This window comes from Gasterosteus aculeatus, chromosome 13 (genome assembly GCF_964276395.1).
Source record: "Gasterosteus aculeatus chromosome 13, fGasAcu3.hap1.1, whole genome shotgun sequence".
Classification (NCBI taxonomy): Eukaryota; Metazoa; Chordata; class Actinopteri; order Perciformes; family Gasterosteidae; genus Gasterosteus; species Gasterosteus aculeatus.
This window is the reverse complement of record NC_135701.1, coordinates 1,752,283-1,770,635: the sequence shown is the minus strand read 5'-3', so window position 1 is coordinate 1,770,635 and position 18,353 is coordinate 1,752,283. Positions and strand designations below refer to the sequence as shown.

At 46.1% G+C, this 18,353-nt stretch overlaps 1 protein-coding gene across 1 annotated transcript in view; it reads right to left on the bottom strand.

Annotated features, from left to right (window-relative positions):
* The window catches only part of nr6a1a (nuclear receptor subfamily 6, group A, member 1a), a 58,963-nt gene extending 43,489 nt beyond the window's left edge, over positions 1-15,474 (bottom strand). The window contains exons 1-2 of the mRNA XM_040195341.2: positions 14,271-15,474; positions 2,323-2,370 (exon numbers count right to left, since the gene is read on the bottom strand). Coding sequence (XP_040051275.1) covers positions 2,323-2,370; positions 14,271-14,337 — 115 coding nt within the window. The 5' untranslated portion in view covers positions 14,338-15,474. The remainder of the gene's footprint in view (positions 1-2,322; positions 2,371-14,270) is intronic.
* Between the last annotated feature and the right edge of the window lie 2,879 nt (positions 15,475-18,353).

Genomic DNA, 18,353 nt, shown 5'->3' with positions numbered 1-18,353 from the left:
GGGAAGGAGAACATCTGATTATCCATACATTCATTTGAGTGGAACACAGGCAGAGAAAACACCACAAAAAGAACAAAGATCTCAAGTGGTGTCGAGTGTGAAAAGCCGGCCATTTAAAGTGACTTTTGGACACGAGCGTATGAAGTTAGCCCGGTTACGTGAGGACAAAGGGAAAGCATGCGCTGGGCTCCTGCCAAGTAGTTCCATATGGGTGTCGAGTTCACTGGGTCCGGGTGGCACGTGGGAGCATACGTAACATGTGGGTCCGTCATGGATCTACTGCCCCCCTTTGGCTGGATGGTGCAGTGCTGCAAGAGGACTGGCTGCTTGGGCTGATTATCGGGGGGATGTGTGGGGGGGGGCACTGGGCGGCATAAGGAAATACAAATAAGAGGAACTATTCCTCCTGGTGTGTTTTATGCTTCTTCTAACTGGATACCATATTCAACATCCATGATCCAGACATCAAATCCAAGGTTACCATGTTGTATTTAACAGAAGTCTATGCCTGCTGTGTAAATATCCCAGAAGATGCTTGTTGAAGTGTAACGGACATCCACCAGTGAACATACCACAGTCACCGAGAACCCTTCTAACCCCATTGGGGCTGAGGCAGCCATTGGTCACTGGTGTGGTTTGACCTAATGGGGGGGTAGAGGAGGACAAGAAGAGCAGACCGGAGGAAGGGACCGTGGGGGAAATAAATGTCTGTAAAAACTCTTTTTGAGAGTTTTGAGAGACCCGAGCTGACGTTGGGACTTTATCTGCAGGAGTTGTGTTGAAAACAGTTGTGGCCAACTGAGCTATTTGGCCCCTGACCTGAGGGTTTTTTTGTTACGGGGGGGGGCTCCGGATTCCCACCCCTGCAAGGCATTTACAAGCCTGACGCTGCATTAGCCTCCCTTGACCCTAGCATCACCCTTGCCCGGTGCATGCACCGAGGCGTCCCGGGAGGACGATGGGGCCATCAGAGAGCCAGTGGCCACAGCCGCGAGCCCACCTCGTCAAGTTTACAACCCAATCAAGCTCAAGCCTCATAAATCCACGCCTCCTCCTGCGGCAAGCAACAATGCCAGCCATTTACTGTGTATGCAGGTTTAATAGTTCCTCTTGGGCTTCCTTCCAACCCCCCCCCCCAACCTCCTCCATTCTCCTGTTGAAGGTCTATAGTGGGAGCAATGAAAAAGCCCATGCCGGAGGAGAGCTGCACACAATCAGGTCAGCACAGTCATGGCGAGGTCAGCATCTTCTGAAATGTGTCCGACCTCTGACCCCCCCCCCATGGAGCCAACTGGTGCTGAGAGGGTGAACTTCACCTGAACCTGGAACTTAACATTGGAACACGGCCTCACCCCTGGCCCGCGCTGCCAGTTTCCTCGGACCAACATGTCTGATATCGGACTCATCTCCAGTCTACATCTGCATCCAAACCCCGATATGTAACCAGATCTCTGACCAGTCGGCATCCGATGGATACAGACAACAATAATAATCCTGTAAGGACTCTGCAGCTTTGTAGGCATTGCCCTGTGAGCGTCTCTTTTGGTTTCCACCCAGTGTCGTTCACTGTTACGAGCCAGCTGAATAATGCTGTTGGAAGTAGCATCTCTCTCATTGTTATTGAGTACACACTCCCCTCTTGTGGATTTGACCGGGAATTAGAAGTCATTCAATAAAACGACTGCCCTCCATTTTACCACTAGATGGAGATACGGTCTTGACTGTATGAAATACCAAAAGCACTAAACAGAACTTGGTGGAAACGGACGAAAACAGGTTGAACTACTGAGAGGGGCTGTGGTGGACTGAGCTGTACATACTTTGATATGAATGTAAACCTTTCGCTATCAGTTTCCTTTCGTTTCAGTATCTGGTTATTTTACTTCAGTTATTCATTTTTCAACTTTTATTTCATTTTATAGATTTGCTGCATATGATATTTAACTGTACTTAATTTAGTCCTCCCTTGCAATCCTCTGCACGTACGCCTGTCCAAGTGTATGCAGGTATATATGTGGATGTACATGGTTGCATATATGTACACGCATACAAGCATTTGTCGGTGTAGATGTGCATGCATGTTAAAGATTAGCCTTTATACCAGCTTTACGCTAAACCATTTATACTATTATAACTGTCTTCATTATATTAGGTTTATTTTAAATGATTTGTTGAGAAAAGTGACAATTACATTAAAGACATTAGTGTGAACAGAGAGAGTAAAACGTGTCAGCGTTAATTGTTTAGTGAAATCATCTGAAATGTACGGTGTGTAAATTTAAACCTACATCGTCTGAGAATAAAGGCCGTTTGTCAACTCACCCATGCTGTCGTTCTTCTCAGACTCCAGAGGAAGATCACTGTAGAAGTCTGTAAAACAGAAAAAAAGGACACACAAGCCTTATATAGGTGGTCTAGTTGGACCCTGGGGAGCAAGATAGAAATTACACTCTATTCTGCAACTTTAATCTAGTGTTTCTTTACTGGTTGCAGTTTAGATCAGTTAATGCAAAAGCAAACCTCCAACAAGTGGTCATTTAAATGTAATGTCAAACTGCCTAGAGGAAGCCACGGACCAACATTACTACGACAATATGTGGAATATTTATCATTGATTCAGTAGAAACTGAATCCAAACTACACGGACCACACGGACAGAAGCAAATTACATCTTAAACACAAGGCCTGGTATCACCTCACTACCACCCGGGTCTGAGCAGAACAATCTGTTTGCTTCATATTGGTTACCCTTGCTGTGGTTTGTACCCTCTTCCCCCCCCCCCATTAGCGGCCCGGCCATCTGTGATGTCGCCGTCTGGAGACACGGAGTCTCCTTCTCGCTTACACGGCGCACGGCAGCTCTATCACTCATACCCAGGCGGATCAGACCCCCTATCTGTGTCAGTGTACCACCCTCCGATCAACAGCTGTAGACCCCTGACCCGACACACGCCAGCTGCCCCCCCCCCCCCCCACAGTCAACAGCAGCATATGTTCTCCCTGGAGCATACAGCGGCACACAGACACGTGCCTCCGTGGCAGATACTTACTCTGACGTGTAACACACACGCAGACAAGACGACCCCCCCAGTAACGACAAAGCGAATCAAAAAGTCCCATATGAACACGCCACTTTCCTTTTACCAAATGTAGAAGTGGAAAACGTGAAGTTGAATCTCAAGACACTGACTTCATCTAGACAGTAGAAGACTGTACTGAACACCTTTCATGCTCTGATAACGATCGGGTCAGGTAAGGTCAGGTAAGTAGCAGAGGGGGCTGCTAATCAGTTTCAGCTGCATCGGTGTTGATGGAATTAGCAACAGGTGCATTAGAGGGGCAACAAGGAGACAACCCCCGAAGCAGGACTGCTTTGGCACGTGGAGGACAATTGAAGACAGGGTCCCACTATAGTTGGCTTTAGTTAGAGAAAGGATCACCATTGGGAGCATGCGGGACAGATTGCCCAACTCCTCCAAATGGCTGCAAGGAGACGTGATGTGTCCCAACACACTCTCCAGAACATGGAGACTCCAGGCCTCGGCTATAGAACACCAGAACGGGCGCCCTGTGCTTCTCACAGCTCCTGTGATAATGTGAAAGGGTCTGAAGAAGCCGAGGAGAACGTATGCTGCCTGCAACACGGTTCAGGGGGACCGGGTTGGTGGTGGTCAGTGATACAGGCTGCAGAACCAATAGAGGAGTCACAAGCTAGCAGGTTGAACACTCCTTAAAAAGAGTGCTTCAACATAAACTTGAGTACCTTTGCGTTTAAATAAAATATTCAATTCCATTTATTTTAACACCTTTGCAGGTTTGTGCATTCAGTTGGTTGTATTCAACCCTTGAGCTCGTGTTCTAGGGGATCTGAAGGGCTTGGTTGAGTCTTGGGGCTTGTTAAGCACGCAGGAATGAAAATGAACGCACACATCTATACGTTCTGAAATGAATAGAATGACCTAATCTTTACTTTACTATGAAGAAACAGTTTTAACAGTTGACTTATATTTATAAAGCGCTTGCGTAAAGTAGCCCATGAATATGAGGTATGGCTTTACAGTTTGAGCCCATTGGCCAGTTATTATCCTCGGTTCACTTATACTTGGAGAGACTTGGACCAAAGTGGTGTGTGGAACAACTGACCAGCACGTCGGTCCATGAGAACCAGCAGTCCAGGGCGGCTAAGCCTTCTCTGCTCAACAGAATCAAAGCTATAGCAATTGTTTAGATTGGTTTTCAGAAATATACTCGCATGTCTTAAAATGTAAAACCATGGGTTAAAAAGGCAATGCATGTCGCTTTGGATGAAAGCGTCAGCTAAATGACCTGTAATGTAATCCATGTAAGAAAGGCCTTTGCACATTAAAGTCTATGGGAAGCATATTGTTGCTGCTCATAGTCGATCAGATCTTTTGTTTGAGGTGGCAGTGGTACCGAGGCAGCATCATAAGTACTGATGACTATTGTTAAGCGGAAAGCTAGCGAACAGATCTTAGCATTCCAAAGATCAGGATGAACTCTGTAAATAGTGTAGATGCTAATTTGTCTACGGTTTAGTTATCGTTGCCTCTGGTGTGAACAATCTTTAAATGGCACGTGCTCTCGAGGGCACGCCGTTTTAGTGGCACCGCTTTGATGGATCGTTTTAAGCTGCAGGCAACACAAACAGCGTTTCCATAGTGATTAGAAATGGTCTTCTTTCTGCGGAAATGACACGGAGGTTATTGGTCACTTAGTCCTCATATTCTCCCATTCCCTGCTGCTGTCTGGCAGCTCCTAATAGTGACATTTCTGGGAGGGGGATTAATCCTTGTTTCAGGCTGTGATACTCGCTGGTAACAGAAGAATGGAGCTTTCTAGTGTGTGGTCTCTGATGCTAATCCTCATGACAGTTTATTGACCATTACAGCCCGAGGCTGGGAAGGCTTCCAGCAGCAGCCAATACCGCCGGAGCCTTTGTGGCCCATTGTGTGTCGACAAAGGAAGGCCTCATCTTTGACCTTTCACCTCTGAAACCTCTAAAATCTCTGCAACCTCCGACGCAATCAGCTTCCCATCAAAACAACATCCCGACTGCCGACTCCCTCCTTGTACACATGCTCAGCACTGCTTCACACAGGACCGCCTTGGTTTGATGTTACAGCAACTCCTACAAAATGCAAATCCATCAACAACATTCTGATTGCGTTAATACCCCCCCCCAAAAAAACAGCTTCCCTTTACCCACATGTCATGCTAGCGTGAGCTTTGCACTGTGACCGTTTTCCTCCAATTAGCTTACGTTTTATGTTTATTCACTTCATTTTCTAGTCCAAAATCACATATTTGCCTCAAGAGGGATTTAAATTCTGTGTGCATGTGACATTTTCCCCTCCCACTATGACGGGGGGGGGGGGGGGGTCCCCCACCCTGAGATTCACACACACACACACACACGTCAAGTGTCATTTTTGTCATACATTTATTTAGCCATTGATGAGTGAAAAGTCACAATAAGGTTTTAGACTTGAATACTGCACCTTCTATCTTTAGATTTAAATTTGGAATACTTTTAAAACAAACTGAATATTAATGGCAGTTTAAGATGAAATGATTACTTTATAATCTGCAACACATGCATGCACCAGCTACTGTGCACTACGTGTAAGGTTACGCGTTTTAAGACTAAATAACTAATCAAGAGTAAACAAAATCCGAGCTTTCAAACATAAATTAAGGCAGCTGCATGAGCAGCTGAATGTTCTAAAAATCTCCAACGTGTATTACAAGTGCTGGAGCGTCTGCATTCCTTAATAGAGGGTTCCATATGGCACGAGGTCACGGCGCCTCATTGCTTATGTCCACGCACACATGGACACTGAACCTCTGAAGCCATTAGCACACGTCACCCGTCCCTTCCCAGCATTCAGCCCTGTATCAGTCCATCACTGCCCCAGATGGCGTTCCGCATGGCCAGCGGAGGGCAACGCCAGCCAGTTATCCGAGTAGGTTGCCTCTAACCGGCCGGCCTGGCCGGTCCCGGTCCAGTCCCACAACCCACACGGCCACCGTCCATCACATGTCTCACTGAGGGCCGGGACACTGAAGGGAATCTGACTGTTGGCCATGAGGCCACTGAAGCCTTAGTGGGTCAAAGCTCTTCTTTAAATATGGATACCCCAGCGAGTCTCCCCGTCCCTGTGAATAAACCCGTAAAGGGATGTTTTGTCCCACTTTACTGAGTCACAGGAGCCGACAGAAAAAGCTTTTTCCATATGAATCTGTTTTGACATCAACATGAGTGTTAACAAATCAGTTTGTGTACAATTGTTTGGTTTGTTCAAGAGTTTTTAGCTGTTCTAAACCCCCTGACCCCAGATTTTACAACTATTTGACCCATAAAGGTTTATATCACTGAATATAGTCAAGCTATTTAGCACTTTGTTGGTATGGATTACTCATCTAAGGTGTTATTCGTCCTTCAGCCCAAAGCACAGCGGATGCAATGCCCGGTTTAACAGAGCCGACCCAGATTGCATCACAAGAGGAACCAGAAGCTGTGTGTAAGGAATAGCCTGGCGCAACAAGTGTCATCTGCTCTCACTTCCCTTCGGGTCAGCTCTTCACCCGGCTGGAAGATGGATGAGAGGAAGGTGCAGCCACAGATCGATCTCATGTTCACGGCAGAGAGGCCTGTGTGTTCCCCCCCCAAGCAAAGACAGTAAAGGGTTTTCGTTTCTCCGGAGCAGAACCAAGAGGAGAGGGGAGATGTTCTTCTCCCTGCAGCTAGCTGCTATCAAAGCCTTAGTGTTCCTCCAGTGGGTGGGAAACGCCTTCAGAACGCTACCTCACACTGACTATTCAGGTAAAACACGCCGGCATCCTCTTCACCACGACAGGGCCGTCTTTGGCTCAGAGTGGACCGGACCTTATGACCACGTCTAGAGCAGAGTTTTTAAAGCCAGTGCTCAGATTGTGCCGTCAACTAACAGCGGAAATGTGTTCAGCTTCAGATACATTGAGAATCTACGGAAAACACGGGGAATGAAATGTACATGAATGTTTAGTTCCTTCGCCACACATGCCGTGTACTGTAAGCACACCGGGTCCAAAACCAGAACAGCAACTACTCGACCACTTACGAGAGGATAAACAGTGCACTGGGGAACCATTGCTGTCCAGCCAAATGCATGCATCTAGAATATGGATCTATGGAGATGGGCTATCGGCCTGGCCGGTACCACAGGGTCCACGGTGGACATCGCGTATGACAGCTTGTGAAGGAACTTGAGTGTTTGACTCACAGGCTGCTCGGCGGCCGTCCCTCTGACCCCTGCACCTGACCCTTGACCTCTGTGTGCAACACAGTGCAACACAATGTCTGCTCTGTCCCCCTCCCACTGCTTGAGACTGGCGAAGCGAGCGGTCCCGCGGCGCCTCGCAGCGCCGCTCAAGTTCACATATCCCGGGCTCACATTGTGAGCGCAGCTTTCATCCCCTGGAGGTGTGGGAGACTGGGGGGTGGGAGGTGGGCGCCCGTAGCTGGCGGGATTTATGATATCACTGCAGGTATTTTGAAGCCTTAAGCATTTCAGCCTGATGGTGGACTGGTCATGTGGTGTCAGCGCCGTGAAGAGGCTGCGTGGACACGCTCTGGGGATGGAACCACAAAGTGTGCTCTCAACATCTCTGAGTGAACACATCGAACTTTGGATGGAGACAGACGTGAGATTTAGGAGGGATCATTGTTCAAATATGTGCCTTTCCCAAAAAACGCTTAATTCACGGAATTGAAAAGATTAAAAAAAGTGGGATCCAGGGAGTCGGTCACAGGCATGTTGCTGGAGAACTACGACAAATAACAAATGAAGGAAGGAGACATCAAAATAGGACACTTTAGTATAACATTTGATTTTTTGAATCCTTATTTTAAAGCATAAGCATCTTTTATTGAAAATATGGTTATTAATTGATGGATGTCTGAAGGTCATAGTTTAATGCTACATTGATGGCCATAACGATGCCTTCAGGATCAAACAATGGGCCGAAGGCCTCACACTTTCTCAGTTTATGTCGTGTTAAGCTAATGAATGTATGTCTTTATCTGTGCTAATCCGGGCCGAGGGTCACGCTGTGGTCAGAGGGGCGGGGGCTCCGTCACGCTTCCCTTTCATCATACCAGGGGTCAGAGTTTTACTACCTCACCGAGCGAGCCGGCGCACCGCGCTGTGCAAACCGAGGCGTAAGGCAGCCATCTGATAATAATCAGCCCACAAAACCAACCAAACAACTAACCAGAGGTCTCTGCGCTGCAAGCGTTCCGCTCCACCTCACAGGGGGGGAACCTTCAGAGAACCAAACCTCCAATAGTGATCTGTGAAAAACAACAACAGCCTTGATTTCAGGTTCCTCCATTGTGGCAGGTCCAAACAGCTGGACGGATCGAACACGTCAGGTACCTGCGATGTTTGTGACTTAGTAAAGACGCGAGTGCTGTTCAAGGCCTCCCTCCCTGTGGACAATGAGATCACAGTAAACGTCACCCGTTGATTATATGGCGGCTCGATGTATCTGCTCCCCTCACCACGCTCGGCACGAGCCGTCTTACCAGCGATTTACAGAATCCCCTTTTCAGTTTGCCTCCTTGTATCTGAAACACTTCCACAGTTACGTTTATATCTGATCAATTATGCAAAAATTGAGTGGTGTTGGGGAAATGAGATCAAAAGCAGGGATCAATAAAGCCTCAGCGTGAAAATACGGATACCATTATTAGTCACTTTATAATAGAGTAATTAACAAAAGCCATTTATCAGCTTAATGATGAACAAAAAAAGTGGAAGGATTAAAAGCTATAACAGAAACCAAACTGAATTGTGTTTTTTTTATCTGAGACCTCATTCGATCAGGTATCGTGTCCACCCTAAACTCCTAGTAAGCAGTTATGTTCCTCCAAAGGAACCCAGCAGAGCCAATGGTGGCTCATTCATTAGGGCCTTTACATCTGCTCCCATCACACATGCCCCCCCCCCCCCCCCCCCTCCACAGCCACAGATGACCTCCAGTCTGTTCTGTTTCTGTTCTTATCTTTACAACATGGAAGCCCTTCCTGTGGAGCACCGCTGAACACCTTCTCTGGCGTGAGGATCTGCTGCTTTCCTCTAGTTCATCTCATTGCAAACAGTGTCATATCGATTTTCTAACGGGACAATGAATCCACCAATGGAACTAGAAGGCCAATGGGCTTAAAACGAAGGTGCACATTCGTCCGTGGTGACGGCCCCCCCCATGCATCATGGAAGATGTGTTACATCTTCAGCTGCATCCAATGAGAAGGAGCTTTGCACCTACACATCGTGTGAGCCAGAGAGACTTCCTCCTAATGAAAACCATAAAGTTGAAACTGTAATGGAAGACCTAGTTTCCTGCTCTCTTCATACCAAGGTCAGTGTTTTACAGCAGCCTGTCCTCGCCCTCCATTCAAACTCATATTGAAGACGTTTATGGCCTCTGGCTAACCTACGTGTTAAATATCACAGAGGTCTGATAAATGCCAGTGTCACTGTACCAACTGTCCCCCAGACCTCGTGTAATGTATTCAAAATGTACTTTATGGCCGCCTCCCGCCCCCACGGCTCATTAGCAGCTGTTAGATGCTGCGGCTGAGCCAGGGCCCGGCTGGCAGCTCGGCCTGTAGCTCATGGATCAAGTGGAGGCTGTAAATACTTTGCTGGGTTACGTGGAGGTCAGCAGAGAGCGGGCCGTTAATGCTTCAAGAGCAACATCCCGGTGACCCTGGTCACCGCTCCCATAGCGCTCGCTGCCACCTCCCCCACGTGACCGCCACAGTCGTACAACATACAACAACCCACTGAGAGGACGGACCTGTGCTTTAAGGGTATTCTTCGTCAACAGTGATAAACACTGAGGGGATTAACACGGACCCTGGCCGTGTCCAAACCCACCCCCCTACACACATGGAGAAGGCATGTTTTGTAGTGTGCAAACATATGGGGGAAGTGTAGTGGATTCAAGGCATCACCCATTGTGGGAAGTAGCGTACAAGCCAAGCTCACTACTTGGCACTATCGAGCCTTTCACAGGCCGTTTAGCAGCAAGTGTAGCAGGATTAACCACCGAAGATGATAAATGCAACCTAAACAAAACGCCGCACCGGGTCGGCGTGCTTCACTGAGTGGATAGAACAGATTAGCAAGTGGCCCAGTGTCAGACAACGTCACGCCAGCATAAAAACAAGGTAACCAGGTGATCCCTCTCTGTGAGAAACAGCATGGCTTAGATGCAGGAGAACGTTGGATCAGTCCAGCGCAGGCAACACTAGTAAGAGCTCACCCCGGTGTATCAAGTGACGCAAATACAAAAAACTCTGCCTATTTTAATATACTAATAATACTATTTTTTCAACAGTTAACATCATTGTGTGTTTTTTTTCACATAATTAAACAAATTCTCAAAGTGCCCCAACTGTTGTGTGACGGGCCTGTTTGAATGTCTCCCGATAAAGAACAGGGAAGGATCTGAAACGGATCTGAACCAGTTCGCGGTTGCTGATCAGCTGACCCTCTTCATTAAGACCACACACGCGTGTTGCCTGGAAACCGCAGCATCGGAGTGAAGGACATTAACCCTCTAGTCCTCTCAGAGGAGGAACCGTGCGAGTAAATGACCAGCGGGAACAGAATGAATGATGTGTGGAAGCGCATCACTATTGTAAATGGCCATAATTAGCAGCCCAATGATGCCATTGGGCTGCTGTATGTATGGTTCAGCCCCACACACGTCTGCAGAGATCCGTTTGAGAGGAATCAGCAGCAGAATTAAGAAGCCTGGTGCAGACGACGAATGCTGCAAATAACATTCAGCTGTAATAAAAGAATTAATGGTTCCATATGAAAAGGTGACTAACGGGAAGGAAGTCAAGACACTGAAGAAGTCCATGTTGATACTGTAGCAAATAGCATCAATAGCCGATTTCAATCAGTTGCAGGATTCTCAATTTTTTTTTTCCCCCTCACAGTAAAATCAAACTTCATTCTTTTCAAAATGGCCATGATTACATTGCCTGAACAAAATCTCCAATTTCAACAACAGATAAGAAAAGGTTTAATGTGACAAAGGTTTCATTCCTGTGTGTATTTTCTCATCTGTTAATAAAAAGGGAAAGGAGGAAAGGAAACATGACAAACCAACTAGTTATGTTCAAATGGAAAGTCAATATTTTCAAAAACTAGTTGTGATGAGCAAATTATTATTTTACATTTTATGAATTTAAAGCAGCTATTTTAGTTTTTTTTTTTTAATTGTTACATAAAAAGAAGTCGTAGCCGCGAATCAAATATCTTAAATATCAAAAATATTTGCCACATCAAAGCGCATTGTATGGTTTTAATTCTGAATGTGTTGAGCAAGCAGCAAGAAAAACAATAGTGTGTCATGTCACCGTTGTTCTTTCTTCATCATTATAATGAAACCTGGATAATCAATACAGACCAAATAAGTATATCCAATCAATACAAGGGCCAAATGATTAGTGTGAAGTTTCTTTTTTCTTCACTGCTCATTGTTCCAGCACAAACAGGATCACACACACACACACACACACAGTTCAGATCCTCTCATTCATCAAAACGCAGCCTTTAAATGGTGAAACCATCTGCTGTGGCGCGTGCTGGGAGATAAATCACTTGGTTTGAAATGCTAATGGCCGGGGCGAGGAATCTTCAATCTGGGGAAATGATCTTGGAATTAGGTGGAGGAGGAACATTTACAGCCCCGTTCCAGTCAGAAAGGAAATGATGAGGCTTCTCTGTCTAATTGATTTTACTGAGGAACAACGCTGTCTCATCGCTGATTCTCCCCGTTCAAAGATCACTGGATCCAAGAGAGATCGGGGAAATAGATCTAGTAAGAGTTACCAAATGGAGCATTGGCTGTGTGCTCGGGGGAGGACGGGGGAGGGCGGGGGAGGGGCCGTTGTCACTGTGCTGGTGTTGACACAGATCCAGTGATAGTGGAGGGAGTCAAGTTAAGAAGAAAACATGATGGATCACATCTGCTTGCATGGCCCCCATCCTCCCACCCACCAACAGCCCCTCCTCCTCCTCTACTGTACTCCTCCAGGCTCGTCATTCAAGCGTCACGGCGGGGGGCGCTCCGCATCCTGTCCCCTGCCCCACCCACTGCCAGCCGTCCCTTCGCCCTGTCCCGAGGGAGAGGACAGACCCCCGGCCGGGGCAGGGGCTGACAAAGCACTTTCTTTCAGCCTGCCGGCCCCGACGTGCCAGCCTGCAAACCCCCGAGGCCCCAACAGGGATCCAACTGCTCTGCCTGGCTCTTCCTGCTCCTTCCTCAGAGTTCAATTACCCTAAAAGAAGCACGCTTGACTGAGCACAGAGTGGCACGTGTGTGTGTGTGGGGGGGGGGGGGTCTATTCATCGATCAATCAGAATTGAGTTCTTCCAATGTGGTTATGTGGAGAGCCAGTTTTCACGCAACAATGTGAGGCGACGCTTCTGCCTGGTCTGTGATGGCTGAACCAGCTGGACGGAACATCTGTAGTTCCGATGGATTCGATCCTTTACCAAACAATCGGAAGACTATCTCGCATGTGAATGTGCTTTTCTTTGTCCATATAAAGAACTTGAATTGTCCCGTTGTTTAAAATGATTTGTTCAATCAAACAACAGGACAATAGAGAGAAATGCCCATAAAAGGGCCTGAGATTAATAAATTGTTATTTATTATTTCGACAATTGATCAGCTTGATTACTTTTAAAGAGAAAAATCGAAATGATATTGCAGCTTCTTAAATGGGAACATTGGCAAGTTGCTTTACTGAGCCAAGGATCTTGGAGATGTCCATTTGTTTTTACCAGACAACTGATTAATTATTTGAGAAAATAATTAATGGATATTAAACAACAATTAAAATAAATTGTTAGCGGCATTTTTCTTCCATTACTTCCATAGTGAATTGATTATTTTCACACAGAAATCAAATATATAAAAGGCCTTTCTTGTGTGGATTCATCTTACTGTTTATTATTAAAATAGTTTTTTTATTTTATTATAAGAATTGTCCTATGACAATGTTCGAAATAAAAGCTTTAGACAAAAGAAATGTTGAGTTTGCAAATTACTCGAACGGACTATAAAAAGAAACATTAAGCTTTTTTATATTCGTTGCATTAGGTTATTTATTAGTTTGTACATTCTGCATTTACAGAGAATAAACTAATTACTTCTTTAAAAATGTATATTTAAGGTTAGAAAGGCTCCAACGGTTATCTTAAATCAGTTGATTGGTTAATATACAACTTAATACACATTTAAATATTGAAAATTATTTTTACAATCTTCTGTAGCCCCCCATAAAATTAATACACCAATAAAAAAGGGACACGTCAGAATTTCCGAACATGGACTAATCGTTTACGTAATTAATGATACAAAACAAGACAAACTTACTGCCGTTTTCGCTCTTTTTAGTATTTGTAGGCCAGAGGACACCGTCCCATTCTCTTATTAACAATTAGGCGTGTGACGTCACCGCTGAAACGCGACGGTTAAAGGGAATTTAAATCTTAGAAAGGTCAATAAATCTTCAGCCCCCTGCATGGGGGGGGGGCAGTGGCGATAAGGGACTGGCGCCTGGTGACCGACACTGCTGCAAGGCATTGTGGGGCTTAGTGGGGGCCTGGAACTGGGGAATATGTAGAACATGTTAAGATATCACTGGAAGCGAAGGGGGGAAACGGAAGACTCCGGAGCCTCGTAGCGCACCGCCGGGGCCACGCCGCCTCGCCACCCCCCCACAAACACACACACGCCCGGCTTTTGGAGACTAAAGCGCTGGTGCCTCCGGCCGTTCACCAAGTTCAAAAGTTCACCTTTAACGATCTCCCCGAGCCTGCCCGGCCACCTCCAAATAAAAACATTCCGACCTCTGTTCCCAGAGAGCCGCGTCTCTTCCACCGAACTCACGCGCACATCTCTCGCAGGCGCACCTGGCCGCGGGCCGCGCGCCCGGCACTTGTGGAGACGCACGCAGCGTCCCGGGCGCTAAACTTCGTTAACTGCAGAGCGGTGCACGAGCAGAGCCCCGAGCCCCCGGGGGGGGGGGGGGGGGGGGGGGGGGGGACCAACGTTAGTCCGACCCGCCGCGGCCGTGGCGCTCTGCGTGGAGGTGCGCTCCCGTCACGCCGGCCGCGCGTCACACGGGCATGCGCTCGTGGACGTGCACGTTCACGGTCAGCGCTGCGCTCGCCTACCGTTAACGGACTTGTCGTTGTTTCTCTCCGGGAAGTCAAAGCCATTCGTCCGCTTCTCGATCTCCATCCTCCCGCATGGGCTGATCCCGAGTCCGCCCGACGTCGCCGCTCCGCTCCGCGCCACGAAAAGCCGCGCGCGCTGCTGGCGGGGCGCTGACAGCTGCGGTGATGGAGTCTTGAGGTGAATCACGCCGTCTGCTCCGTCCGGTCTGTCCGCAGCCCGCTTTGCTCACTGCTCGGACCGCCGTCCCATGATTCAGCCGACTGCCTCCAGTCAGTGGGGAAGAACTGGATCCACACCCCCAGGGGTGGTGCGTTCAGGTGTCGTGAAAAGGGTGGACGAGAGCTGTTGGTGTAGTAGACGATGACGATGAAGTAGACTCACTAAATGATGATAACAAGCGCATCATCTGGTATGGACAGAAACGATACACTCATTAAAGATACAAACAAAACAAACACATAAAGGACTAGCATCACAGGTAAAACACACATGAGTCGTCTTCTAATGTTTAATCAACAAAGAGTATGTAACTTCCGAATGCAGAAGTAACAACCATAGAGGCATAGCACAAACCGTGGCTTCTAAATGGATTCTAAGGTTGTAGACGGGGTCAAACTACGATCGTATCTCCTCCTCCTTTGAACCAGGGGAATAGTGGGACTGGGCCTATTCTTTATTAAAGCAACTATTGTCTGTTCATTAGTCCTGTGGGGTGTTATCAGATACCATTGTAAGTGGCATTGCTCCTACAGGACGTGAAGGCACCACGTCCACAGGCCCTGCTCAGCGCAGACAGCTGGAGGAGATGCACAGGTGTTACTAATAACACCAGTGACGTGACGTGAGCAGCAACCGGAAATCAGCCAAAGGAACCCAGCCGCCATTAGTCGTGGCATTTACACCTGTGCTTTACCGTGAACACAGTGGTGGAGCTTTTTAAGTGCATAGCAGGTCCCATCGATTGTTCTATCGGCACTCACCGTTTACATCACCTGGCTATAAGTTAAAAGCCTGGTGGAAAGAAACTCGCATTTAAAACAATAATTTGGGATTGTAGATCAGTCTGAAAGTAAAGTATGCAGAATTTATTGGCATCTAGTGGTGATGTTGCAGATTGCAATCAACGTTCAAACAACAGTAAGAAAATGTAATTTACTGAGGACGTCTCATAATCCCACGCACATCTGTCAATTCAAGTGTCTTTCACACGCATTCACACACAATTAATCAGGATTATTATTGTTATTATCATTATTATATATTACTTTGTTTGAAACATTTAAAAAGTAGTAGCATCGCTATTGACATTTGGCTATCAAGACTCATGAACATTAGCATTCAAACTGACTACATTTATTCCTTCCAGAGGGAAATGTTGGACATTATCGTCCAGCGTTCTCCTCAAAGCATACTTTGCACAACTTGGTGAGGATACAGCTCCGGACACATGTACTTTCATCCTCCAGTGGAGATGCGCAATGTGCAAAGTCACCATCAGGCCACCAGAGGAGGCATAGAAAGTTCATGTCTTCCTCTGAGACATGAACCTGGTGACACGTAACTTGGATCTCAGCCATTACTGCAACGGGCTCCTGTCTAAATCGAACGAGGACTCCTATGAGTTTGTTAGTAAGATCGGGGCAATAACTGGCAGTTCAGCGATTGTACCCTTTATACGTTGCTCCACAATCCAAAACAACTCTCAGTTTGCCTTTTCTGGGATGATAGATCCACGATGAGGGATATACCACACCTTTCTGTCCCGTCGTAACATTGGTGACCTTCAAGTTGGTGCGTTGTACGTATGTCCTGGATGTTGCCAAAAAAATGTTAGTACTCGGGCATTTCTGACTTGCTTTTCAATGAGGGCAACATGATCATTAAACAGTGCTCTCCAGCGACTTGTCTCTTGCAATCTTTCCCTTAATTTATAAGGAAGTTTCAAGATGATGCTCCACGTGTTAGATGTTATGTACATTTTTGGCTTTGTGGAATACCTAATCCGAAACCAAGTCTATGGGCTGCCCCCTGGTGTATTGTATAAAAAAGCGTAAACAGTCACTTTAATTAATTGTCTCCTCTGATGAAAGACATGTATTGAAGAGGGTCACTATCAGACACAGGAATATTTATTACAGGAAGGATAGAGCACAGATTTTGCTGGGCCAGCAGAGCAGCGATTTCATATTCTCTGCATAACATTTACGATGTCACTGTGACAGCTTTCATTAACACTTAAGGTTGGACTAATGTCTTGTTTGCTGTTTGAATAATATCATGATTGTTGTGTTTTTTCTGAAACATATAATTGCACAATTATTATGAAGAAGTTTATTAATAACATCAGGATAAACTGTAGCTACTCACCCTGACCCCAAGGAATCCAGGAGGGCCAGGCTCATTGTTTTTACTCATTCAATTTAAAATGTGATGGGTAATATTCACTGCTTATGCATTCATATCATTTGACAATGTATGAAGGTTAGGTCTGCCTTAAAAAAACAGACCTTGAAGCCCTTCTTAAATAGAGAAATCTCATTTATTTGGTAATGTTCAGTTTTGTGGCTAGGTTATACATTGCCTACTCTATTATGTATCCCAGTAAACCTGGGCACCTACTGTATATTCCAGCATAGACGAAAAGAGCATTGCACAGCCAATAGGGCCAGGCTCCCCCATCGGACCCCTTTGCTCACTGTGCAAAGATGTCGTGATTTGCATCACATTCTGCTTCCGTTAACACACAAGAAACTCTCTTGCTCAAGGTCTTTGGTTGTATGTTGTGCATGTCCCTCCCCTACACCCCGGGACATCACCAAAGAAACCCAAACTGTGCTGTCACACTCTAAAAAATGTCACTGTAAATTAACGGTAACTTACTGGCAGCAAGGACGCCAGGAATTTACCGTTATTTTACGGTGTAATAGCGTAAATGGTGTTTACACTATGTTACCATAACATGGATTACAATAAATTGCCGTGAACTTTACAGTCAATTAACGGTAAAATACTGGCAGCGGATGCCAGTAATTTACTGTTTTTTATGGTACACTGCCGTAGAATACAATGTTACCGTATATTGGATTACTGTATGTTACCGTAAACTTTTACCAACCAATTTTACTGTGAATTAACTGCAATTTACTGGCAGTCGACGCTAGTAACTTACTGTTTTATTTGCAGTGCCCTACCGTAATATACGGTATGTTGTTGTGTATTGGATTACAGTTTCTTACCATAGGATTACTGTTTTTGTGTTATAAGCAGCAGAGCGGACCCCTCCCCTCAGGGAGGGGGCGCGCCCTCCTCTGCACACACAAGCACGCTTTAGGATGTACTTGAAATAAGTGCGCTGCTTCACCTGAGACTGTCGGGTGGACGCGGACACTCTGTTTTGTTGATGGTTACATTTGTAATCAATAACAAAACATAAAATATGCAGCATGTATACAATAATAAAAAAAATGAATCATAAAATGATGACGTCCTTAATCCAGTGGCTACTGTAAAACAAACCCAAATTAAATATTTAGAAACACTGTCATTGGTAAAATATTAAAATTACAAAGATTCGGAAGACAACAAGATGTAAGGAAGGAGAATGTTAATTATGCCAGGCAAATAACACTTACCAACTTGGAGAGACGAGGCAATGAGAAACTTCTCCCATGTTGAACTGCACAGGTGTTCTGGATGAACTGAGATTACGCTTCTGACGTCACGTTCAGGAGCAGTCGGTCACGATTTACACTCAAATGACTTTTAGGTAACGAACACTTTGAATAATACAAATATTTATAATCTTTACATTCCGGCCACTGAAACGACAGTGAAGGTGGTGCATGCGATAGGGAGGGTGTGCTGTGCAGCACAAGGTTGGTGGTTTGAATCCTGGCTGCTCCCTGTGCCAAGTTGAAGTGTCCCTGAGCAAGACACCTAACCCCCAATTACTCCACATAAATTATGTCAAACCATGGGCGTTTTGGATAAAAGTGACTGCTACATGTATAGTAATGTCCTGTGAGTCAAAGTCATCATCGTATCTCATGAGACATCTCATTATGATGACTTTTCATTGG